At 38.1% G+C, this 18,964-nt stretch overlaps 1 protein-coding gene across 2 annotated transcripts in view; it reads left to right on the forward strand.

Annotated features, from left to right (window-relative positions):
• Positions 1-268: 268 nt before the first annotated feature.
• WDR11 (WD repeat domain 11) overlaps positions 269-18,964 on the forward strand; it is a 36,066-nt gene continuing 17,370 nt past the window's right edge. Inside the window, exons 1-12 of one of the 2 annotated variants that reach the window (XM_066554581.1) lie at positions 269-384; positions 1,330-1,441; positions 4,473-4,626; positions 5,474-5,647; positions 6,694-6,880; positions 7,348-7,513; positions 7,730-7,844; positions 8,991-9,186; positions 10,246-10,349; positions 10,836-11,012; positions 12,603-12,687; positions 17,327-17,433. In XM_066554581.1, the coding sequence (XP_066410678.1) occupies positions 299-384; positions 1,330-1,441; positions 4,473-4,626; positions 5,474-5,647; positions 6,694-6,880; positions 7,348-7,513; positions 7,730-7,844; positions 8,991-9,186; positions 10,246-10,349; positions 10,836-11,012; positions 12,603-12,687; positions 17,327-17,433 (1,663 nt within the window). In that variant the 5' untranslated portion in view covers positions 269-298. The remainder of the gene's footprint in view (positions 385-1,329; positions 1,442-4,472; positions 4,627-5,473; positions 5,648-6,693; positions 6,881-7,347; positions 7,514-7,729; positions 7,845-8,990; positions 9,187-10,245; positions 10,350-10,835; positions 11,013-12,602; positions 12,688-17,326; positions 17,434-18,964) is intronic. The other variant, XM_066554582.1, reaches the window with a different exon arrangement.

Consider the following 18,964-nt stretch of genomic DNA (forward strand, 5'->3'; position numbering starts at 1 on the left):
CCGCTGCCGTGGATGATCTCCAGAGGTCCCTGCGACCCGAACCGCTCTGAGACCCGGGCCAGGCCAGGCCAGGCCAGGCCAGGGCGGCGCGGGGCAGGGCAGGGCAGGGCGGCGGAACTGCCGTTCCCGGGCCGCGGGGCCCCGGCGGAGCGGGCGGCGGCGGCGGCGCCGAGGCGGCGCTTCCTGCGGGGCGGTGCCGGCAGGGCCGCGGGCTCGGCACCGGCGGCCGCGGCTGGGGCGGCCCCGCCGGGCTCCGCTCCCCGCTCCGCTCCCCGCTCCGCTCCCCGCCGGCCTCGCCATGCAGCGCTTCACCGTCAACATCAAACTGCCGGCACGGACCCTGACGGGCGCCCTGAGCGCGCCCAACCGGGGCGCAGCGGACTGGTGAGGGCCGGGCCGGGCCGGGCCGGGCGGGCGGGGGGTGCCGGGTCCCCCCGCGGTCCCTTGGCCGCAGCCGCGGGTCGGACTCGGCTCTGGCCCGGCCTCCGCAGAGCCCCAAGCAGCGGCGGGAATCGCGGCCGGGGTAGCGATGGATCCGGCCCGGGAGAGGCCGGGATTGCCGCTGGCCGGCCCGGGGCAGGGACAGAGCCGTGCCCAGGGACGAGCGCGGCCCAGCCCCCCCGGCAGTGACATGCGGGTGCCCATTGAAGCAGAATAGTGGAGATCAGATACCAGGAAGGAATTGTTCCCTGCGAGGGTGTGAGGCCCTCGCACAGGGTGCCCAGAGCAGCTGTGGCTGCCCCTGGATCCCTGGCAGTGCCCAAGGCCAGGCTGGACAGGGCTGGGAGCACCTGGGACAGTGGAAGGTGTCCCTGCCATGGCAGGGGTGGCACTGGGTGAGATTTAAGGTCCCTTCCATCCCAAACCATCCTGTGATTCTGTGCTTAACTTCTCCTGAAGTCAGACAAGCCTCGGCAGATTTTCACTGTTCCTGTAATGACTCTTGACATGCTCCTTTTTTGTTTATAAATAAGTAATAAATAAAAAAAGATATACAATTAATTATATCATTGCAAATGTATTTCTTATCTGTGTTCTTACATCTAAAATTTAGGAATGCTCTTCATTAATTCCTATGTGATTTTTTAAACTTAGAAGTTCGAAGATTCTGAGGTGCTTTGACACAAAGAGTTGCTCTGTGGTGGCTTAGGGCTCCCGCAGACAATGCAATATTATTTTATAAAGCTTTTATGTTACTAAATATGATATGATAAACATCAAATAGGGTGTCTAGTAGCATGGATTCAGCTTAACAAAAAAGCCCCTCATTCCTGATGTGAAGAGGTTTTGTTGTGTTTTCCTTGTTGATGATGCTCTGTGCTCTCCCAGGGGCTGGCAAGGTTTGATTGCCTATGGATGCCATTCCCTCGTGCTCGTAGTGGATGCCAACTCTGCTCAGACCTTGCAGGTCTTGGAAAGACACAAAGCCAGTGTTGTCAAGGTGAGATGTTCCTGGTTTATGGTATATTGCTTGGTTCTGCTGTTTATGTTATCCTTCTAAATCGCTGTAAATACTTGACATGATGTTCATTGATAGGATATTGACATGAAATCTGATGTGAAATACATATGTTTTACCTGACCTCTTCTGCAGCTAAGTCACATCATGCATGCTGAAATTTGAGTTGAGGTTGATGGTATATCTTGCTAGAAGATGTAGAATATAAAAGATAATATATCTGGAAATGTGTGTTAGTGTTACAGAACATGTTTGTGGGAAGGCTGTTAACATAAGAGGTTTCAAAGGAACACTACAAAATATCAAATGAAGCTCTCTGCTGCTGCCCTTTCTGATCCTCCCTGTTGGGAGAAGTGCACCATTTGTCTAGGAAGTTACTTTAAAGCTTTTCCTTGTTTTCCCACCTATAGAAAAGGAGCAATAGCAGGCAAAACTGTACATTAATTTAGTGATATAAAATGGCTAAAATTTTAGTTTAAGTGCAGGGTACCTGTACTTTCCTTTGAAGGTCCTTGACTTGAAATTGCAGAGTTTGACTTTGGGTGAGTGTGGAACAGGTTGTATGTATTTCTTTGGTTCATCTTTTCTTTGATTGTGAACAATGACAGATTTCACTTTGGGTTTAGAGGATTGTTTGGCTGGCAGATGTGTTTGATGGTCCTTGGCACAAGTGCTGTGTTTATTAGAAGGCTGTCAATAATTTATGAAGAATAATAGAGTCTTAGGGAGGGGGGTTTTTAGTGGGATCTTTTTGTAGTAGAAGAAGAAGGTTGAATGTGTCTTCTGCTTTAACATTTTTGATTATCTTAGGTAACAAATTGTAGCAAAATTAGTGTTTGATATATGCAGTGATAGCATTTAAATGAGTTTTGTTACATTCACTAGCTTTGAGAAGTTCCATTATTTCAACAGGAACAGAAGAGAACAGAAGTGCTGAAGTCCAATTTGTGAGTTAATTTTTCAAAGCCACTACCTGAAGCTTTATGAGCAGAAATAGACTGTAAGAAAATGGCTAATTTATGAGGTGGAATAATGAAAAAAAATTCCCTTCTATGTGAAAAAATAGGCATTATACAGGAAATGATTATGGGGCCATGATCATTGCGGATACCTTTACATTGCTAAGAAATTTTCTTCAATTCCTGTTTTTTTTTTAAGAGTTTGTAAATGCTAAGAGCACAAATAAGCTGGAATGGATCTGTAAGAAATCTGCTGTGTAAGTCTGGCTTAAACTCCTTGGAGTTCCATGCCAGCAAACTCAGTGCACTGGGGATCTTCTCCCCAAAAACCTGTGCCTCAGTTCTGAAAAATTCCAAATCACACCACATCTGTTATGAAGAAAACAAAGAAAACACAATTGTTTCATAATCCCTTTACAGTCCATTTTGCTGTTTTCCTTTAAATGCATCCTCTCCTTTGCCTGTTCTTTGTATGGAATAGGTGAAAACTTCCCTGAAAATGGATCCATGTCAGTTGTCCATCTGTCCAAATGCTGTTTGTATTCACAGAATTCACAGAACTGAAGACTTTGTGTGGAGTGGATTATATCTGATTTTACCTTTACAAAGAGTATTGAAAGCATACTTTTATGGAAGAAAATCTAATTACAAGAGAAGTTTCTTAATCCATCACAAGAATGAGAGGACTGAAATTATGTTTATTAATGCATCCTTTTTGATGCATTAATAAGCAGTGATAATAAGGCTTCATAAATGAGGTGGTATGAGTGGTGAAAATTTTAAAACACTCACCTGATTCTGCTGTATTTTGAAGCCAAGTAGACAGTGACTAATACTGCTAGAAAATAATTTCTTTTTTGGTCAGATCCTACGTGGGGACTTGTTGGATCAGTGTGACTGCAGAGAGGAAAGAGGTTCATGGGGTGGGAGCACCACATGGGCTCTGCTCAGGGCTGGTCATATAAAGATCTCCTTTTTTCTTGTTTTGAGCTTAGTGACAGCTCCTCCCTTGAGAAAGGATATCTTCCAGAATTGAAATTTGCTTTGAAGTAATATGCATTTAACTGAGAAATAAATGGCTTTGTGGGTTTTTACAATTACAGTTATACAGCCACCTGCAGATATCCTCAGGGGTAGTTCTTTCTTGAACAGCAGGGAAGCAGGAATTGCAAAAATGAAATTTGTAGGTTGAGGAGAGTCTCTAAAGAATTCTTTGTGATTCTGGTAGAAACATACTTTGAGTTTATAGAGATTGTGTGCTGCCACTGTCTACAGTCTGTCCTGGGGCAGAAGTTCACCTTAAAAGCAGATAGGAAAAAACATGTGGGGTAGATAAGGAAGAAGTCAGTGTTATCCCTCCCCTTGTAATCTGAGAGGAGTTGTAGACACAGTGTTTCAGATTTCAGACACAGATTTCTCACAAGTATTGCCAATTTACAAGCCTGTGCAGCTTGAAATCCCAAAATGGAAAGTGGTACCTGGCAATCAGTGGTGGCAATGTGGCAAAATAACCAGAAATGTAGCAAATATCAGCAATAACTTAGTTTTGTTTTCTTATGAGACAACACATAAATTAAAGACTAACCTTCCTTCCTCACCAATACCACGATACATTTGTCAGACTAGGAAAATTGCATGTTTTAGGATGTGTATAAAAATTAAATGATAATTTCTCAGCTTTCATTTGATTGCAAGTCAGTGGGTTTAGGTTTGTGGGTGCCCACAAAACCTTAAACATTGCCATTTGGTTTCCTCTAAATATTTGAGTAAATTCTTGATCTACATGGTTGATATGTTTGGATTGTTGTAGTTAGCTTCAGGAACAAGTATTGTTGATTTATGTAATTGGAGAATATCAGCCATGCAGTCATGCAGCACAGTGCTGACCTGCCTTCAATTTGCACAGGTGATGGTGGCCTAAAGGTATGTCACAGGTGCTGTTGGCATTGACTATTACTGTGCTTTTTTATTGAGTTCATGATCTGAAAAACATGAACTATGGTGCCTGTGCCATCCATTTGTCTCCTTTAACCAATCCCCATCTGCATTTTCAGGTTAAATGGGCTAAGGAAAATTACCACCACAATATTGGCTCTCCATATTCCTTACGTTTGGCTTCTGCTGATGCCACAGGGAAAATCATTGTGTGGGATGTGGCCACAGGAACAGCTCGCTGTGAAATCCAGGAGCACTCAAAGCCCATCCAAGGTAAGGATAGTGCCTGCTGGTGAGATGGGAGTTGTTTTATGGAGCATTGGGGCCAAATCCATCACCTGCCTTTTATAAACTCTGCTCAGTTCTGACAGGGAATTTTCCTGTTGTGATTACTAGCCCTGTGTGTGTTTGCTTGTAAATGGAAGATTTACTGTCCCCCAGAGGAATGCTGTGAGATTTAATTCATTATGGTGATGTTTTTCAAATTCTTGTGACAAAAATGAAATTTGAGTTTATTTTTATGAACATTATTGATTGAAATAATAACATTTACTATGTCAAGTACATCTTCCTGCTCTTCAGCTGGAGGTGGGATATTTTGGGGCATTTAAAAAATTTGTGATGGTGCTTATGTTATACCTGATGGGCTTTTAAAATCTATTATATAAAAGTCCTCTTATAAAATTAAGTTGTTTGGTTTTTGTTATTATTCTGTTTTATAAATCCTGTGAAAGAAAATGCAACTTTTTAAATCTCATACCGGGCCACTGAATTTTTTTTTGTTGTCTACAGTTCATTTTAGTTTCATCACTTTTTGTTTATGTGCATTATAAATTGGATTTTATTTACTCCTGACACCGATTCACTGAAGGTTTAAAGAAGTCCTGACCCTGCCATTTGAAGATTTCTACAGTTTTTCAGACCAGACGGAACCTTTTATTTTCTGTGAAACCAGGGAAAGCTCTTACCACCTCTGAAAGGGCTGAGTGTTATACTCAGTTTCATTTTAGTCTTGAGCTTAAGACTGATTAAAAGGTTTTAGTGTGAAGAAGATTTTTGTGTCCAGGTTTAAACTGATACCATCCCAAATATTAACTTTGTTCCCTATTTCTTTTGACAGACATGCAGTGGCTGTGGAATCAAGATGCTTCCAGAGATTTACTGCTTGCTGTTCACCCACCAAATTATATTGTACTGTGGAATGCAGACACAGGCACTAAACTTTGGAAGAAGAGTTATGCTGAAAATATCCTGTCTTTTTCATTTGACCCCTTTGATCCCTCACATTTGGCTTGTAAGTTTATATGTATGAAACAGTGGGGCCTGGATATGTGTGAGCAGGAAAATTGATAAACTGGAATGTAAATGTTTGAAACTGAAAGTAATGGATTGGAGAGAATAATGTCAGAAATGCCAGTAAGAAGTCAGAAAGCAAAGAGGGAGCCTTTGGCCAGTGTGGAATCTTAGTTCAGAAGGTGCTGCTGTGTGGGAAGGGGGAAAGCAGGCATGAGGGGAGAAGTTAGAGATCTGAAAAGTTTGAGGCTTTACAAAAGGAAATGTGAACTGTGTAGAGGCAGCTGGAGGAAGGCAAGGATAGAGAGCCCTGTGAAATGTAAAAGGCTATTAAGGGATGGGTGCTGAGGGAGAAGCCAGTGAGATAAGTAGACCAAGAATAAGTGTTATTTTCAACAGAAAGGATTTTTGAGGACTCAGTGGGAGATCAGTACCAGAAGTGATCCAGATATCAAGGGGGATGCAGTGCAGATGTATTAATTTTAGCAGAGAGAAACTGAGAGAAATAGGAGATTACCATTTTATTCTTGAATTTAGCTTCATCACTCCTGACCTGTAATGAGACAGTGCAGTTTTCAGCCTTTGTAGTTTAGGGATTTTTTTATCTGCCATATCATTTAACCTTCTGTAAACACTTCAGCTGCACAGTTGAGCTTTATACTGCAACATAAATAATGTGAATTAATGATTATTTGAGCAATGCACTGAATGAGAACAAAAAATGGTGATACAGTCAGTGTGTGTTCTGTCCTCTATTTGAATTGTGAATCTTAAAGAAAAACAGTTGGTGAGAGAGAATAACTGAGTTTCTGCCAGAAATACATAGTTTCTAATATAAAAGTTGAGGGGTTTTTGATGTTAATTGATTTTAATGGATCATCTGGTGCTCTTTCAGTTAGAAAGTGCTGGTTGTCTAGAATTAGGAGTTTTCTATCTGATACAGTATTAGCAAAGTTATTAGAATTTCTCCTCACCAAAATGTCATTAAAATGGAATGCCACAGTCAAATTGCAGGCTGAATTGTGCTGTTTTTCTTTCTTGGTGCAGTGCTCACCAGTGAAGGAATAGTGTTCATCTCTGACTTCTCCCCTTCCAAAGCTCCTGCCAGCTCAGGGAAGAAAGTTTACATCTCCAGTCCTCATTCCAGTCCTTCTCACAACAAGCTGGCTGCTGCTACAGGAGCCAAAAAGGCCCTTGATAAAGTCAAAATCCTCATCAGTAATGAAAAACCAAGGTAGGTTGCAAATACTTTTCAGATAATGCTTTGTGTACTTATGTTGTCAATGTACTGAGGTTAAAGGCTCTAAGGCAATATACACAAGATTTCAAATGGAGGTGAGCAGTGTGTCTGAGGGTAATTTCCCATGAATGCCAGTAAATGTCAGGGCAGCCAGCACTGTTCCTAAGTGAATTGCTTTGGATTTGAGATGTGCAGGAATTACACTGGTTCCATTTGAATGAAGTGCAATTGTTAAAATTACTCTGTGATCTTATTTAGACAAAAGTCAACAGAATGTGGTTTTGGAAGTCAGTGGTGCTTTGCACTGCTCTGACAGAGAAATGGAAATCTGCAGTTGCTTGTGATCAAAATAGAGGTTGCTTGAAAAAATGCAGTTGCAGGAAAAATGAAACTTTAAATTTTATTTTGAATTTGATCTGTTCATTACACACCCTGATAAAAGTTCATGTCTGATTTTACAGTGCTGAATCTGTAACACTCAATGACTGTCTTCAGTTGTCATATTTGCCTTCCAAAAGAAACTACATGCTCTTACTGTATCCCAGGGAAATTCTGATTCTTGACTTGGAAGTGAATCAGACAGTGGGTGTGATTGCTATTGAAAGGACAGGGGTGCCCTTCATACAGGTGAGGTAGACTTTCAATTTTTTTCAATTATTTATTCCAATAATTGATTTCCTCAGTGACAAATCCTGTAGCTGAAGAAATTCGTGGAAGTATTGCCTTAATGGTAAAATTTTTAATGATTTGCTCAAACATCAGGAATTGTGGGCTCCCTTGCAAGTGTCCTTTGCAAAGGGTAAGCTTTTGAAAATGCAATCTAACAGCCACCTCTTTGCCCAGGTAATCCCTTGTTTCCAGAGGGATGGGTTATTTTGCCTCCATGAAAATGGTTGTATCACGTTGAGGGTTCGCAGATCCAACTGCAGCATCACTGCAACTCCAAATGAGGAGCCAGGTGAGTTTTGTGTCAAAAATGTCCAGAAATTAACTTTGATGCATTTTAATTAATAATTTAACACCAGTAATGACCATCATGCCTCCTACAGGATGGTGAATCTTGTGTCCTTCTAGTGTTCTGTCTCTTATATGTTGAATTTAAATTTAAATTTATGCTGTATTTTCCCACAACAAATTCCCAGAACAAATTCTGAAAACAAATTCAAAAAGCTTTTGAATTCCCTGATATTAAGTGTGAAATAGATTATATTAATTATATTAAATATATAATGATTTATTATAATTATATTTATTATTTATTATAATTATATAATGTAGGTATTAGTCAGCAATTAAAGGGTGTTCAGGATATTAATATATATATTATATATATTAATATCCTGAATACCCTTTAATTGCTGACTAATACTTACATTAGTAAGTGGCTTAATAGGCACATGTACAGTAATGTTTTAAATAAAATATTAGTGTGTTCTTTTTATCTGAAAGAAAAAAACGTTTTTTTGACAAACACAACCTTTTGGAAGTAATTTGGTCAATTGGAAAGATTGATTTTAGACCTAAGATGTGGGCTTAAATTTAGATTAAAATCTGAATTATTAAATTTTTGTCTCATGAAATGTTACTAAGAATGGTCTTTTAAATGTAATGGTGGAGACTGGAAAAAAGGGAAAACATTGTGAGTTCTGTTTGTTCATTTTGGTTTGGAGAGTTTGCTGATTTCTATTGAGCTACATTACTGGCTTCCAAGTTCACCAGTAAACCTGGAGTTTTGGATTGTGGGAGAGCAGGTTCTGTCCAGCTATGCAACAGTTACTGTTTTAGGTTTTTCAAGATTCAAATGGAATAAGATATTAAATATTCAAAATATATGTATATTTTAGAAATATAAATTATATGTATCTATAAAGTATATACATCTAAATACATGTATATAATTACATTTTGGAGAACTTTCCAGAGCTTTGTTGTGTACAGCAAGATCAAGAGTGTGTTGTTTTTGGTTGCTTTTCCTGATTGTTGCACAGGAAGCACAGGGATTTCAGTCCAAGTGCTCAATCATCCTTCACATTTCCCCTTTTGTTGATTGCTCCCATCCCATATCTTTCACTCAGACTGTTCTCTGTGGGCTGTTGTGTTGCAGATCCAGAGCCAGCTCAGGAGCTGGTTTATGATTTAAGAAGTCAGTGTGATGCCATCAGGGTGACCAAAACAGTGCGACCCTTCAGCATGGTGTGTTGCCCAGTGAATGAGAATGCTGCAGCCCTCATAGTCAGTGATGGCAGGGTGATGATCTGGGAATTAAAATCCAGCATTTCTGGCAGAAATGTGCGCAACAGGTAACGAGATTTACTTTTCTTGCCAATGTTCCTGTTTTTTTTTCAAGTGGTGTTCAGTATTTTTTTGTATTTTAAAGGCAACAGTGATCCTTCTGTGCCTGGAAGTGTTTCATGTGCTCTGCATGTGTGGGAGTGAAGGAAGAGGAAGAAATTATGTCCTCCAGACAGATCAGTTCCCTTCCTTTGAGGAAGTGCAGGAACTGTATTTACTCAATTTTTTTTTTTATAGGCAGTTCCACACTGAGTCTCTGGACTGAGAAGACAAAAGTTAGAATGACTATCTGTTTTATTTTGGGGGAGCATTTTCCTCTCATTTGGCTTTTTCAGACCATATAACTTCCCTTAGGAATGAATCCCTCACTTTCAGTCACATGTAAGGACCAAAATGAGTCTGTAAAGAACTACATTTTTAGTAGAGGAATGGCTTTCTGCTGGATTTGTGTGAATTTGACACTGAGCAATATGAAGCTGCACAGTAGGTAACTGGAATATGGTGGCATAAAAAATGTTTTTATACACAGAGCCTTTAGAATTTTAGATTTGGAGCAGTCTCTCAAAATACTGTGGGAAGTGATACAGTGCTTGGAACAGTCAATGTATTAAGGTTGTTCTGCTGCATTAACCCTTCAAAGTCCTATGGAATAAAAGAAATAACTTACTGCCCTAAAAGAAATAGAGTTCTTTTAAATGTCAGTAGTTCCAGGTTTTCAACATAGATCCTCTTGTTGCTCATCATAGATTTAGTGTTTTTATTTTTAGTGTTCCCAAAAATAGTGCTAGATGGATTCCTTGTGCTGCATATCCAGGAAAGCTGTTTAGAATCTAAATTGGTTTTTACTTCTTTTATTCTTATGGGTTATTTCTAAAACCTTGATCTTTGTCAGGAAAAACATAATATTATAAGAGGCAGGTAAGTCTGTGCTCTTAGCTGATGACACAGAGCTGCCCCAGCCCAGCAGGACACAGCTGCCAAGGCTGCCCAAAATGAAGGGCAGGTTTGAGTCCCTTGGGGATGGAGATGGTGCCTGCATGAGGAACTTGGTCCCATTTCTCTTGCAGCAGTTCCAGTGCTTCACCTCTGTATTCCCCAGTCTCCTTCTGTGGAATCCCTGTAGGAGCATTCCAAAATAAACTTCCAGACCTCTCGTTAGACAACATGATTGGTAAGAATTTCTTCCATTGATCCCACTGCTACTAATTTCTTATGGTTTTGAATCATTTTGTACATCTTACCTTACTTAAAAACTTGTATTTTTTAGAATTCTATTCTAATAGTAACTCTGAAATAGAAGAATTCCTGTTTGCTAAAGAAATCATCAAATGAATACTCTTGAGGATTTTATGTTGAGGATCAATGTTCCAAGTTCATTTTCTTTGAGGATAAAAAGTATTTTAGAATGGAATTTGGACAAAACACTTTGATTTTTTCTAACTAATCTTAGAAGCCAATTTATCTGACACATCCCCTCTTTGTGAACTCTAAACAGCAACCAGTCTTCAGAAAAGTTTCATCATGCCAAGCTTAAGAGGAAGAAATGTGTCTTATTTATACATTGTTTGCAAATTTATATTATACAAATTTCTGTCTGAAAACTTTCTATAACATCTCCAATTAAAATTTCATGCTAACAAGAGCTTTCACTTTTAAGCAGGGCAGGGTGCAAGCCCTGGAGAAGAGCTAAGGAATTCACTCCTGCAGGAAGTGCACCTCAAATTCCTGCTGACAGGGCTTCTGTCAGGGCTGCCTCTGCCTCCCTTCGCCATCCGCATGTGCCCGCCCCTCACCACCAAAAACATCAAACAGTATGAGCCCATCCTTGCTGTTGGTGAGTGCCTTCAGCAGGGTATTCATTGCTCTGAAAAGAATAAAACCCGTGTTAAATTCAAATATCGTTGTTGGTACAGAAAAAAAATGTATCTGTTGATGCTTTGTAATTTATTGCAGTTATTGACCCGTGTATTGGTTTGGTTCTCTGAGTCCTTGGGTTCTTTTTTCTTGCCTTGGGTTTATGCAATGCTACCTGCAAAATGCAATATAGTAGCAAGTTTTTATTTATCCTCGTATTTATTGTGATATTGGTCTGCTGATATACTCAGCATTTTATGTATTGCTCCCACTTCATTCTGAATGTCAAGAAGCAGGGACTTCTGCAGCCCTGCATTCCCACAACAAGCAAATGAACTTTACAGAGACTTTATTTTTGCTCTGATATGAATTTCTAAAATTACACCTTCAGCACATTATTTTTTCTGGATGAATCTATTCTGTCTTACCACAAATGTAGTTAAACTCATCTAGCTATTAGAATTGTTGCCAGTGAGCACCTGATGTATTAACTCAGAATTTTCCCTATTTAAAGCTGATTTTTCTGGCATCTTCTTTCAGAGTTGTGCTCTAAACCATAGGCAGTCCATCATGACATGATGTGATGCTGCTAAAATGTAACTTGTGGTTTCCCATGAGCTGCAACTGTTAAAAAAGGTGAAATATAAAGATTAGAAAACAAATAGGTGTAAAGTGCATTTACAGCAAGGTCTTTTTTCTTAACATACCTGAATGGCTCTTTAGGTATCCATTGCTGTATTTCATAGGATTGATATGAATTTAATGCAGTGTCTAATGGAAAATTGTAGGTTTCAGTATTTCAGAAGGTTTTTGATGTAATTGAAGCTCAAAGCTACTAGAATACTGATTTCTAATTTGAAAGAAGTCATTATTTCAGAATGAGAAAGCAGAATTGCTTTAATGATTCCATAAAATCTACCCAGGATTCTCCCCTGGCATTATTGGGGGATAACAGTTAAAGCATTTCCTTGATGCATTTACCCATCTCCAGTAATCAAAAGCAAAAAGGAACAGGAACATCCCTCTCTTCTTCAGCTGGATGGGTGTGTTGTGGAAATGTAAGGAAAATAATCAGATTTTCTACAAGCTCTGCAAAAAGGTTTGGGAAAATGTCTTGATCCAAGGGGATATCAGTGGCTGCAGAGGGTTTAATATTTGGGATTTAAGTGCTAGAAATTCACATAGTTTTTGTAAAATTGTAAGATATTAATAGTTACAGGTATCTAAAAATAAGAGAGTTATAGGTATCTAAATATAAGAGAGTTTTATATATATATAGTTTTTATATATATATAGTTTATATATAGATAATATATATATATAGTTACAGGTATATAAAAATAAGAGAATTGTAGGTATCTAAATATAAGAGAGTTTTTTATATATATATATAGTTTATATATATATATATAGTTTGTATATAGATTATATATATATATATATATATATATAGTTACAGGTATCTAAAAATAAGAGAGAGAGAGTGAGAAATAGCTGTTAATCCTGCATTTCACTAAAGCATGGAAGAACAGGAAATATATGTGCCTATATTTTTAATCAATTTTTATAGGTACCAGCAATGGCTCTGTCCTGGTGTTTCACCTCACAAGTGGACTCCTTCACAAAGAGTTAAGCATCCATTCCTGTGAAGTCAAGTGAGTTTCATTTTCATTCCTGCTCTAATCCTTCTAGGAAACAAATGCTGAAACACCTGAGTGATGTTACCCAGCAGTGTGGGTGTCTTGCTTTGCTGTTAATGAAATCAGGAAAATTGTTAATGAAATTAGGGTAGAGTGCCTACCCTGCCTTTGCTGGGTGAGAGCTGTAGCATCCTGACAGAACTGTAATGAAAATTACCCTGAAAGAAATACTGGAATTGCATCTGTGCCTGCTGATCTGGGATGCATATCAACTACTTCCAGCCTCTTCAGTGCACTGCAGGACAAAGTCTTTTTAGGACAAGAAACTTTATTTATTCTATAACTATTGGGATTGAGTCCTTCGAAATAATGCTGGTTGGTATGTCAGGCTTTATTTACTTTATGTCTTTGGGGCTGAAATTGCTGTTGAGAGTTTTAATCCTAAGGGAAGTAAAGATAATTTTTTAAAGACTGAAGATAGGAATCAGAGGATAGGAGCAGAGTAAGTTTTAAAGCTTTTGTACTGGATGTTTGTGTGCACACAATGGCAGAACTTTTTGGATAACTGATGGCACAGATATTCAAGGTGCTGCTTGCTGGATAAATATTTCCAGGCAGATTTAAACATGAAAATAAAACACTAATTTCTAGTACAAATATTAATAAAAAATTGTATCAGAATTGTGTTGTGAAGCCTTCCTCTGGTTCAGGTCTACATTTTACTGTGCATTCTGCAAAAAGTTAAGGAAAGTGCAGGTTGCTGAGAATAGGCAGCTCTGAGAGTTCATTGTGGAAACTTGCTTGGAATCTACCACCAAAATGAAGACATTTCTTTATATTTGTGGTGTGATTACTTGGCCCTTTCTCTTCTAAACCATTTAAACCTCTTGGTTTCATACCATTAGCTACACATGAAATTATTTTAATTTTACTTTCTGTTATGTAGCTCAAGAGGAGAGTCCTTTTTTATGACAGCAGTTATAGAACTCAGAATGAAAACCCCTATTTGCATTTCATGTGTCAAAAAAAAAGTAAGATGGAGAGGGAGGAGGAAATAAACACAATTTTGAAAAAAAAATAGCTTTGTGCATTAGTAGAAGTATTGTTAGTTTGGGTTTTTCAATTTTGTAAAGGGTTTGCAACTTTTGAGCAACTTAAATTATATATTGCCTTTCTATCAAATGCCCTCAACAGGTTTTTTTAGAATTCCTACAAAATGTTTGTGAATTTTATTTAGCCTTAAGCTGTTATCAGGGTACATCTTTTAAATATTTGTTAGTTTCCTCTATTATCTGAATGATTTTCTACATAATTTTTACAAGTTCAAAGGAATCCTTCAACCAATTTAGAGGAAGGCATGGAGGTTCTTTTTTTAAATTCATTTTCATGGAGTGCAAAAGTTCTTCTTTCACTGGGAATTGTTACTTTACCTCTAAAATGTGGATGGATTGAATAATGCCTCTGTTTCCATTTTATCTGAAAGAACACCTTCAGGCACCATCATTATTTTAGTATGTAATTGAGAATACCCTGAAATTGTAACTCAAGGCTAGCAGAGTTCAGTGCTCTTTATTTAGGAAGAAAATGTAATAAAAATCAGGCAATTTCCCTTTACAAAAACAAGTGTTCTGAATTAATGGCCACTGAGTTGTTTGGGTTTTAGCTATTATGATTTCTTTTTTTTTTTGAGATTAAAGTGTTCTACATATGTAGTCACATGCTGATTTATTTATTTTATAGTTATTTTTGCTGATTTTTTTGTATAGTCAGTTTTTTGTTTGTTTTTATTTAAACTTTGTGCTGTGACTAGAAGGGGGAAGAATTACCTTTCTGTCCTTCCTTTTAAGATATTTCATACTTGTGAGTAACCTTGAATATTAATTTTATTTATGGTTATTACTTAGCTTTCACTGTTTGTTTAGAATTATGGAAGTAAATACTTTTCTGTTGAGTTTAATCTTATTTTTATAAGGAGATGGAGGTAAGAAGCAGCAGAAATGCTTAAAGCACACAAAGAGGGAAAATCAACCCAGCCACTGCCAGGAGTGTAAGTGAGGGGGGAAATCAAGAAATAACCAAGTGTGATACCTGGGGACAGTAGGCAATGCAGGAGATAATAAAACACCTTCAGTGCAGAGAAGAATATATTTGAGACATGCAAATAAACTGCCTGCAGTACAGCTTTCAGTTCAGTGGCACATTTGCAGCTCTCAGTTCTGCTTTTGCTTATCCTGGTATTGAAATAGCTGAGACTGGAGCAGTGCTGCTCATTCTTTGTCACTGAAGCTCAGCAAGTTCAAGGCTGCAACAGCTTTTATTTTTAAAATTAAAATCTTGCTGACTGTAACAAGAATGTCTATGGCCTGCAGGCACAACTTGAAAATTACTACATTACATCCAAATTTTAGCTGTTCAATTGAAGCTGTTTCAGCATTTGAATTTCAGCTGACTGCTCTTTGCGAAACTGCTTTGCAAACATTCATCACCTCTTTAAAAAAACTTTCCTTGAATAGAGAAATTAGAATGAAAAATATCTACCACCACTTTGGGAGTACACATGGTTTAATTTCCCATTTTGCCTTCCTCTTTTTCTTAGAATCCCTAAATTTAAGTAGCAGCTGCCATGTCATAAAGTCACAACAATCTATTCCCAACTAGAAATGTAATTTGTGTTTTTATCCACTTCAGTGCACTTTGTGATTTGTATGCATTGGAAACATTAATCAAGACAACTGAGTCTGACTCCTGAAGTAACTGAGACAAGTTGAATGGCTAGAAACTCTAAATATTGCATTTTAAAAGAGTGGATTCAGTCTGAGAAGTGGTTGACAGCTGAATTCTGAACCCTTAATTCTGATAGGCAAATATGATTTTATTAGGAAATGTTTGCTATTTCAATAGGGAAGGCATTACTTGTTTCCATCATTAAAATTTGAAACACTGTCTTCAGATTCTCAATTTCTGTGTATGACAGTGACAAAAATTATGTTGTTTCAGGTGCAAGCAGTTAGCTGAGCTAAGGTTTCCTTTTGATTTCGAGTGTCTTGGGTTTCTGTGGATTTTTATAGGTATTGACAGATGGCCAGGCAGCAGCAGAGAAAAAGGACTTGCCCTGTTCAGTCTGAGCTGATGAAAGAAATGTAGAAAATGCTTCAGGTCTTTGCAGGAGAATGGTGAATAAGTACCAGCAATAACAATGCATTAGGAGTGGACTTTTCCCAAAGAACATAGCTGAGATAAATGGAAAAGTGTCAGAATTCACATTTCTTCCATTTCAGAAAGTTCCCTGGATTTATGACCCTTTGGAGACTTACAATGTCACCCATTACTGCACTTGTAGATTTCTATTCAGTCATGCCTGAAAGGTTTCAATTAATAATTGAATACTTCTCATTTTTATTGAAATTAATGGTTGAACTTCCATAGGTCCTGCTGGGAAAAAGACTGGGTCCTAAATTTTTACCTTTTCTTGAGGACTTAGGAATAAAGCTTCCCATGTTTTTAAAGCTTGAACTAAAATAATAAATATGGCTGTAAATTGTATGTGCAGAATATCATGGGAGTGCTTTTTGGTTTCACCCATGTACATTGTATTTAGGAAATTCCTACTTAATGCAGTGTGAGTTGGATTTACTGACAGTAAATCATAAATATTGTTATTTATTTTTCTCATGCTGCACACACATTCTTCCAAAGCAGGCAGCTGATGAACCAGAATACTTGTCCTGGGAACAGTTCTTAAGTAATCCGTGTTTGAAGGCTTGGAGGAAACCTTAAATCCTTTTATCTGTGTTAAAATGAAGTTGGGCACATGTGTGTATTAAAGTTCAATTTTCTTTAGAAGAGCTCCTTGATTTATTTCACAGATAAAGCAATTTTTGCAGGCACCAAGTGTGTGTGGGAAATGGGGCTGGAGAAGGGTCTTGTTTAGGGATAGTCCCACCCAGAGCCACTTTCTGTCCCTTTTGCCCTGTGGTGTATTTTAGGAATTGGCTGAGGGTCCATCTGTGCTGCCAAAATGTTCTGTTGAGTTCAATTTTATTTATTTATTTTTTAAAGCACTGGAACTTTACATCCTTGCAGCACTGCAACATGATTTGCTTGGGAGCTGCTTTGGTGTGATCTAAAAGAACAAAAATGAAAAAAAAACCTCAGGTTTTTGGTTCTTCTGTGAAATCTCTTCAGGGCCTCTCTTTTTATATCATCTTTATTTCTCCTCTCTCTGGACTGAAAGAAATAAGGCAACCCACACTGCCACCCACATGAATTTTCCTGTGTGCTGGGAATTTGGAGTTGTTTGATAGTAACCCTGATTTGATCAGAGCAGGGCTTTTAATCCACTCCACTGCTGAGTATCTGTCAGGGCTTTTTGCAGAAGTTAACAGTGTTTCTAATGCATTTTTTATTTAACCAAAGTAGAGCTAATGCAGTCTGAAAAGAAAGCTGTTTTTAAATTTAATTCAGTAACTTATATTCACACCATAGTTGTTAATGTGTAGCTTCCTTTTATGTTTAAATATGATGTTTCCAGAAAATGGATGAAATTACATCTGTGCTGAGTTTTTAAGAATATATGTGAAAAAAAAATACTTCAGGCTTCTAACCATTCAAATATTTTAGCTGATATGCTCCATGTATTTCCTTCTGCTCACAGGGGAATTGAGTGGATCAGCTTGACTGGCTTCATTTCCTTTGCCACATCAACACCCAACAATCTGGGACTGGTCAGGAATGAGCTGCAGCTGGTGGACCTTCCAACAGGTTTGTGTTTCCTGGGAAATCTGCTCCAGGAGCTGACAGATTTGCTGGGGAGTGACAAGTTCTATTTCTTTTAATTCTTTCTCTTGTCGTGACAAAATAAAATAATAAAGGAGCTTTAACTTTTCCTGCTCTTCTTTGTGAAGCCACAAGATGTGCTTTGTCTGGTGCTCTGCAGACAGACTTGAAGCATCACCTTTGCAAAAACATCTTGTTTTTGCAAAGGTGATCAAAAGAATAATAAGTGTCAGCAGAGGGTTTAGGAGCAGCCACATGGGGTATTAGTGGTGGATTTTGTTCACAAACTCTACATATTTCCATATTTCCAAATGTGTTTTGTCAAATTTAAAGAATTTATTAAAAGAATAATAAGTGTCAGCAGAGGGTTTAAGAGCAGCCACATGGGGTGTTAGTGGTGGATTTTGTTCACAAACTCTACATATTTCCATATTTCCAAATGTGTTTTGTCAAAGTCTGCATCCACTGTTTCATGTGCCCCTGAAATAGTGTCAAACCATTTGTTGTATTGCACATGGTCAGGATTTGAGTGTGAATGAGTGTAAAAGGGATTTTAAACAATAAAAACTGGTACTTTTATAAAGAATTGGAAAGGTTAAAGAGTAAATAACTGTTAAAAGATCCTGTTGATAGCAAAATTAACAGGTTACAACTATTTTGGCCTCATAATGGATGATAAATACATTTGTAATGAACTCAGTATTTGCACAAGAGGTATAACTAGGGAGATTACACAGCCCAGAAGAGGAAGGACTTCAATAATTTTACATTATTTTTGAATGTGAAAGCCTGGAGCCACTTCTAATTGAAGAGCCTCAGTCTTGTAGCACATGGCTAATTCTGAATTGGTTTATACAAAGTGACTTTTTAATTGGGTTTTTTTTAAACTTATGGAAAAACCTCAGTTGTATTTCCAGGGTGCTGCACAGAGAGGCTATTCTGGTAGCATAATATTACTGTAAAGTTTTTTCATATAATGTCTTTTGTTCATCTGTTTAAAATCAAAACAGAAAAGATATTTGCACTGGGAAATTAATCTCATGTAAAATGGGAATCTGATTTTTCACTCAGCTTGTAAATTATAGGCAGAAGTCATTAAAGGTTCAGAATTTCTGCAGGCAACCAAGTTTTGAATAAATATTAATACATGAGACCTTAGCACTTGGTCTGCTTAAAAATGGTACATTTCCTCTTTTAAATCTTTCAAAAAAGGCACAGCAATTTAACTGTTTGGTTTTTGCTTCTTCCCTCATTTAGGAGCCCAGCTTCCTGCTTTAGGCTCAGGAAAACTGCTGATTCAGATTTACTTGACAAAATTCTCATGTATGTTTCTGAAGAGAAATATGAAAGAAAATTGTTAAGATGTTGAAAATAGAGTAGAAAGAATTCCAGTAGCCTCTGACAGGAGAGCTCTAACTCATGTTCTTATAACTAGATTTATTCATGTAGCTGGCTTAGGTAATTTAGCTGTGAGCTACAAGAGGAGCTAAAGTTTATAGCTTGAATTTTCTTTAAA

The sequence above is a fragment of the Molothrus aeneus genome, chromosome 8 (genome assembly GCF_037042795.1).
Source record: "Molothrus aeneus isolate 106 chromosome 8, BPBGC_Maene_1.0, whole genome shotgun sequence".
Taxonomy (NCBI): Eukaryota; Metazoa; Chordata; class Aves; order Passeriformes; family Icteridae; genus Molothrus; species Molothrus aeneus.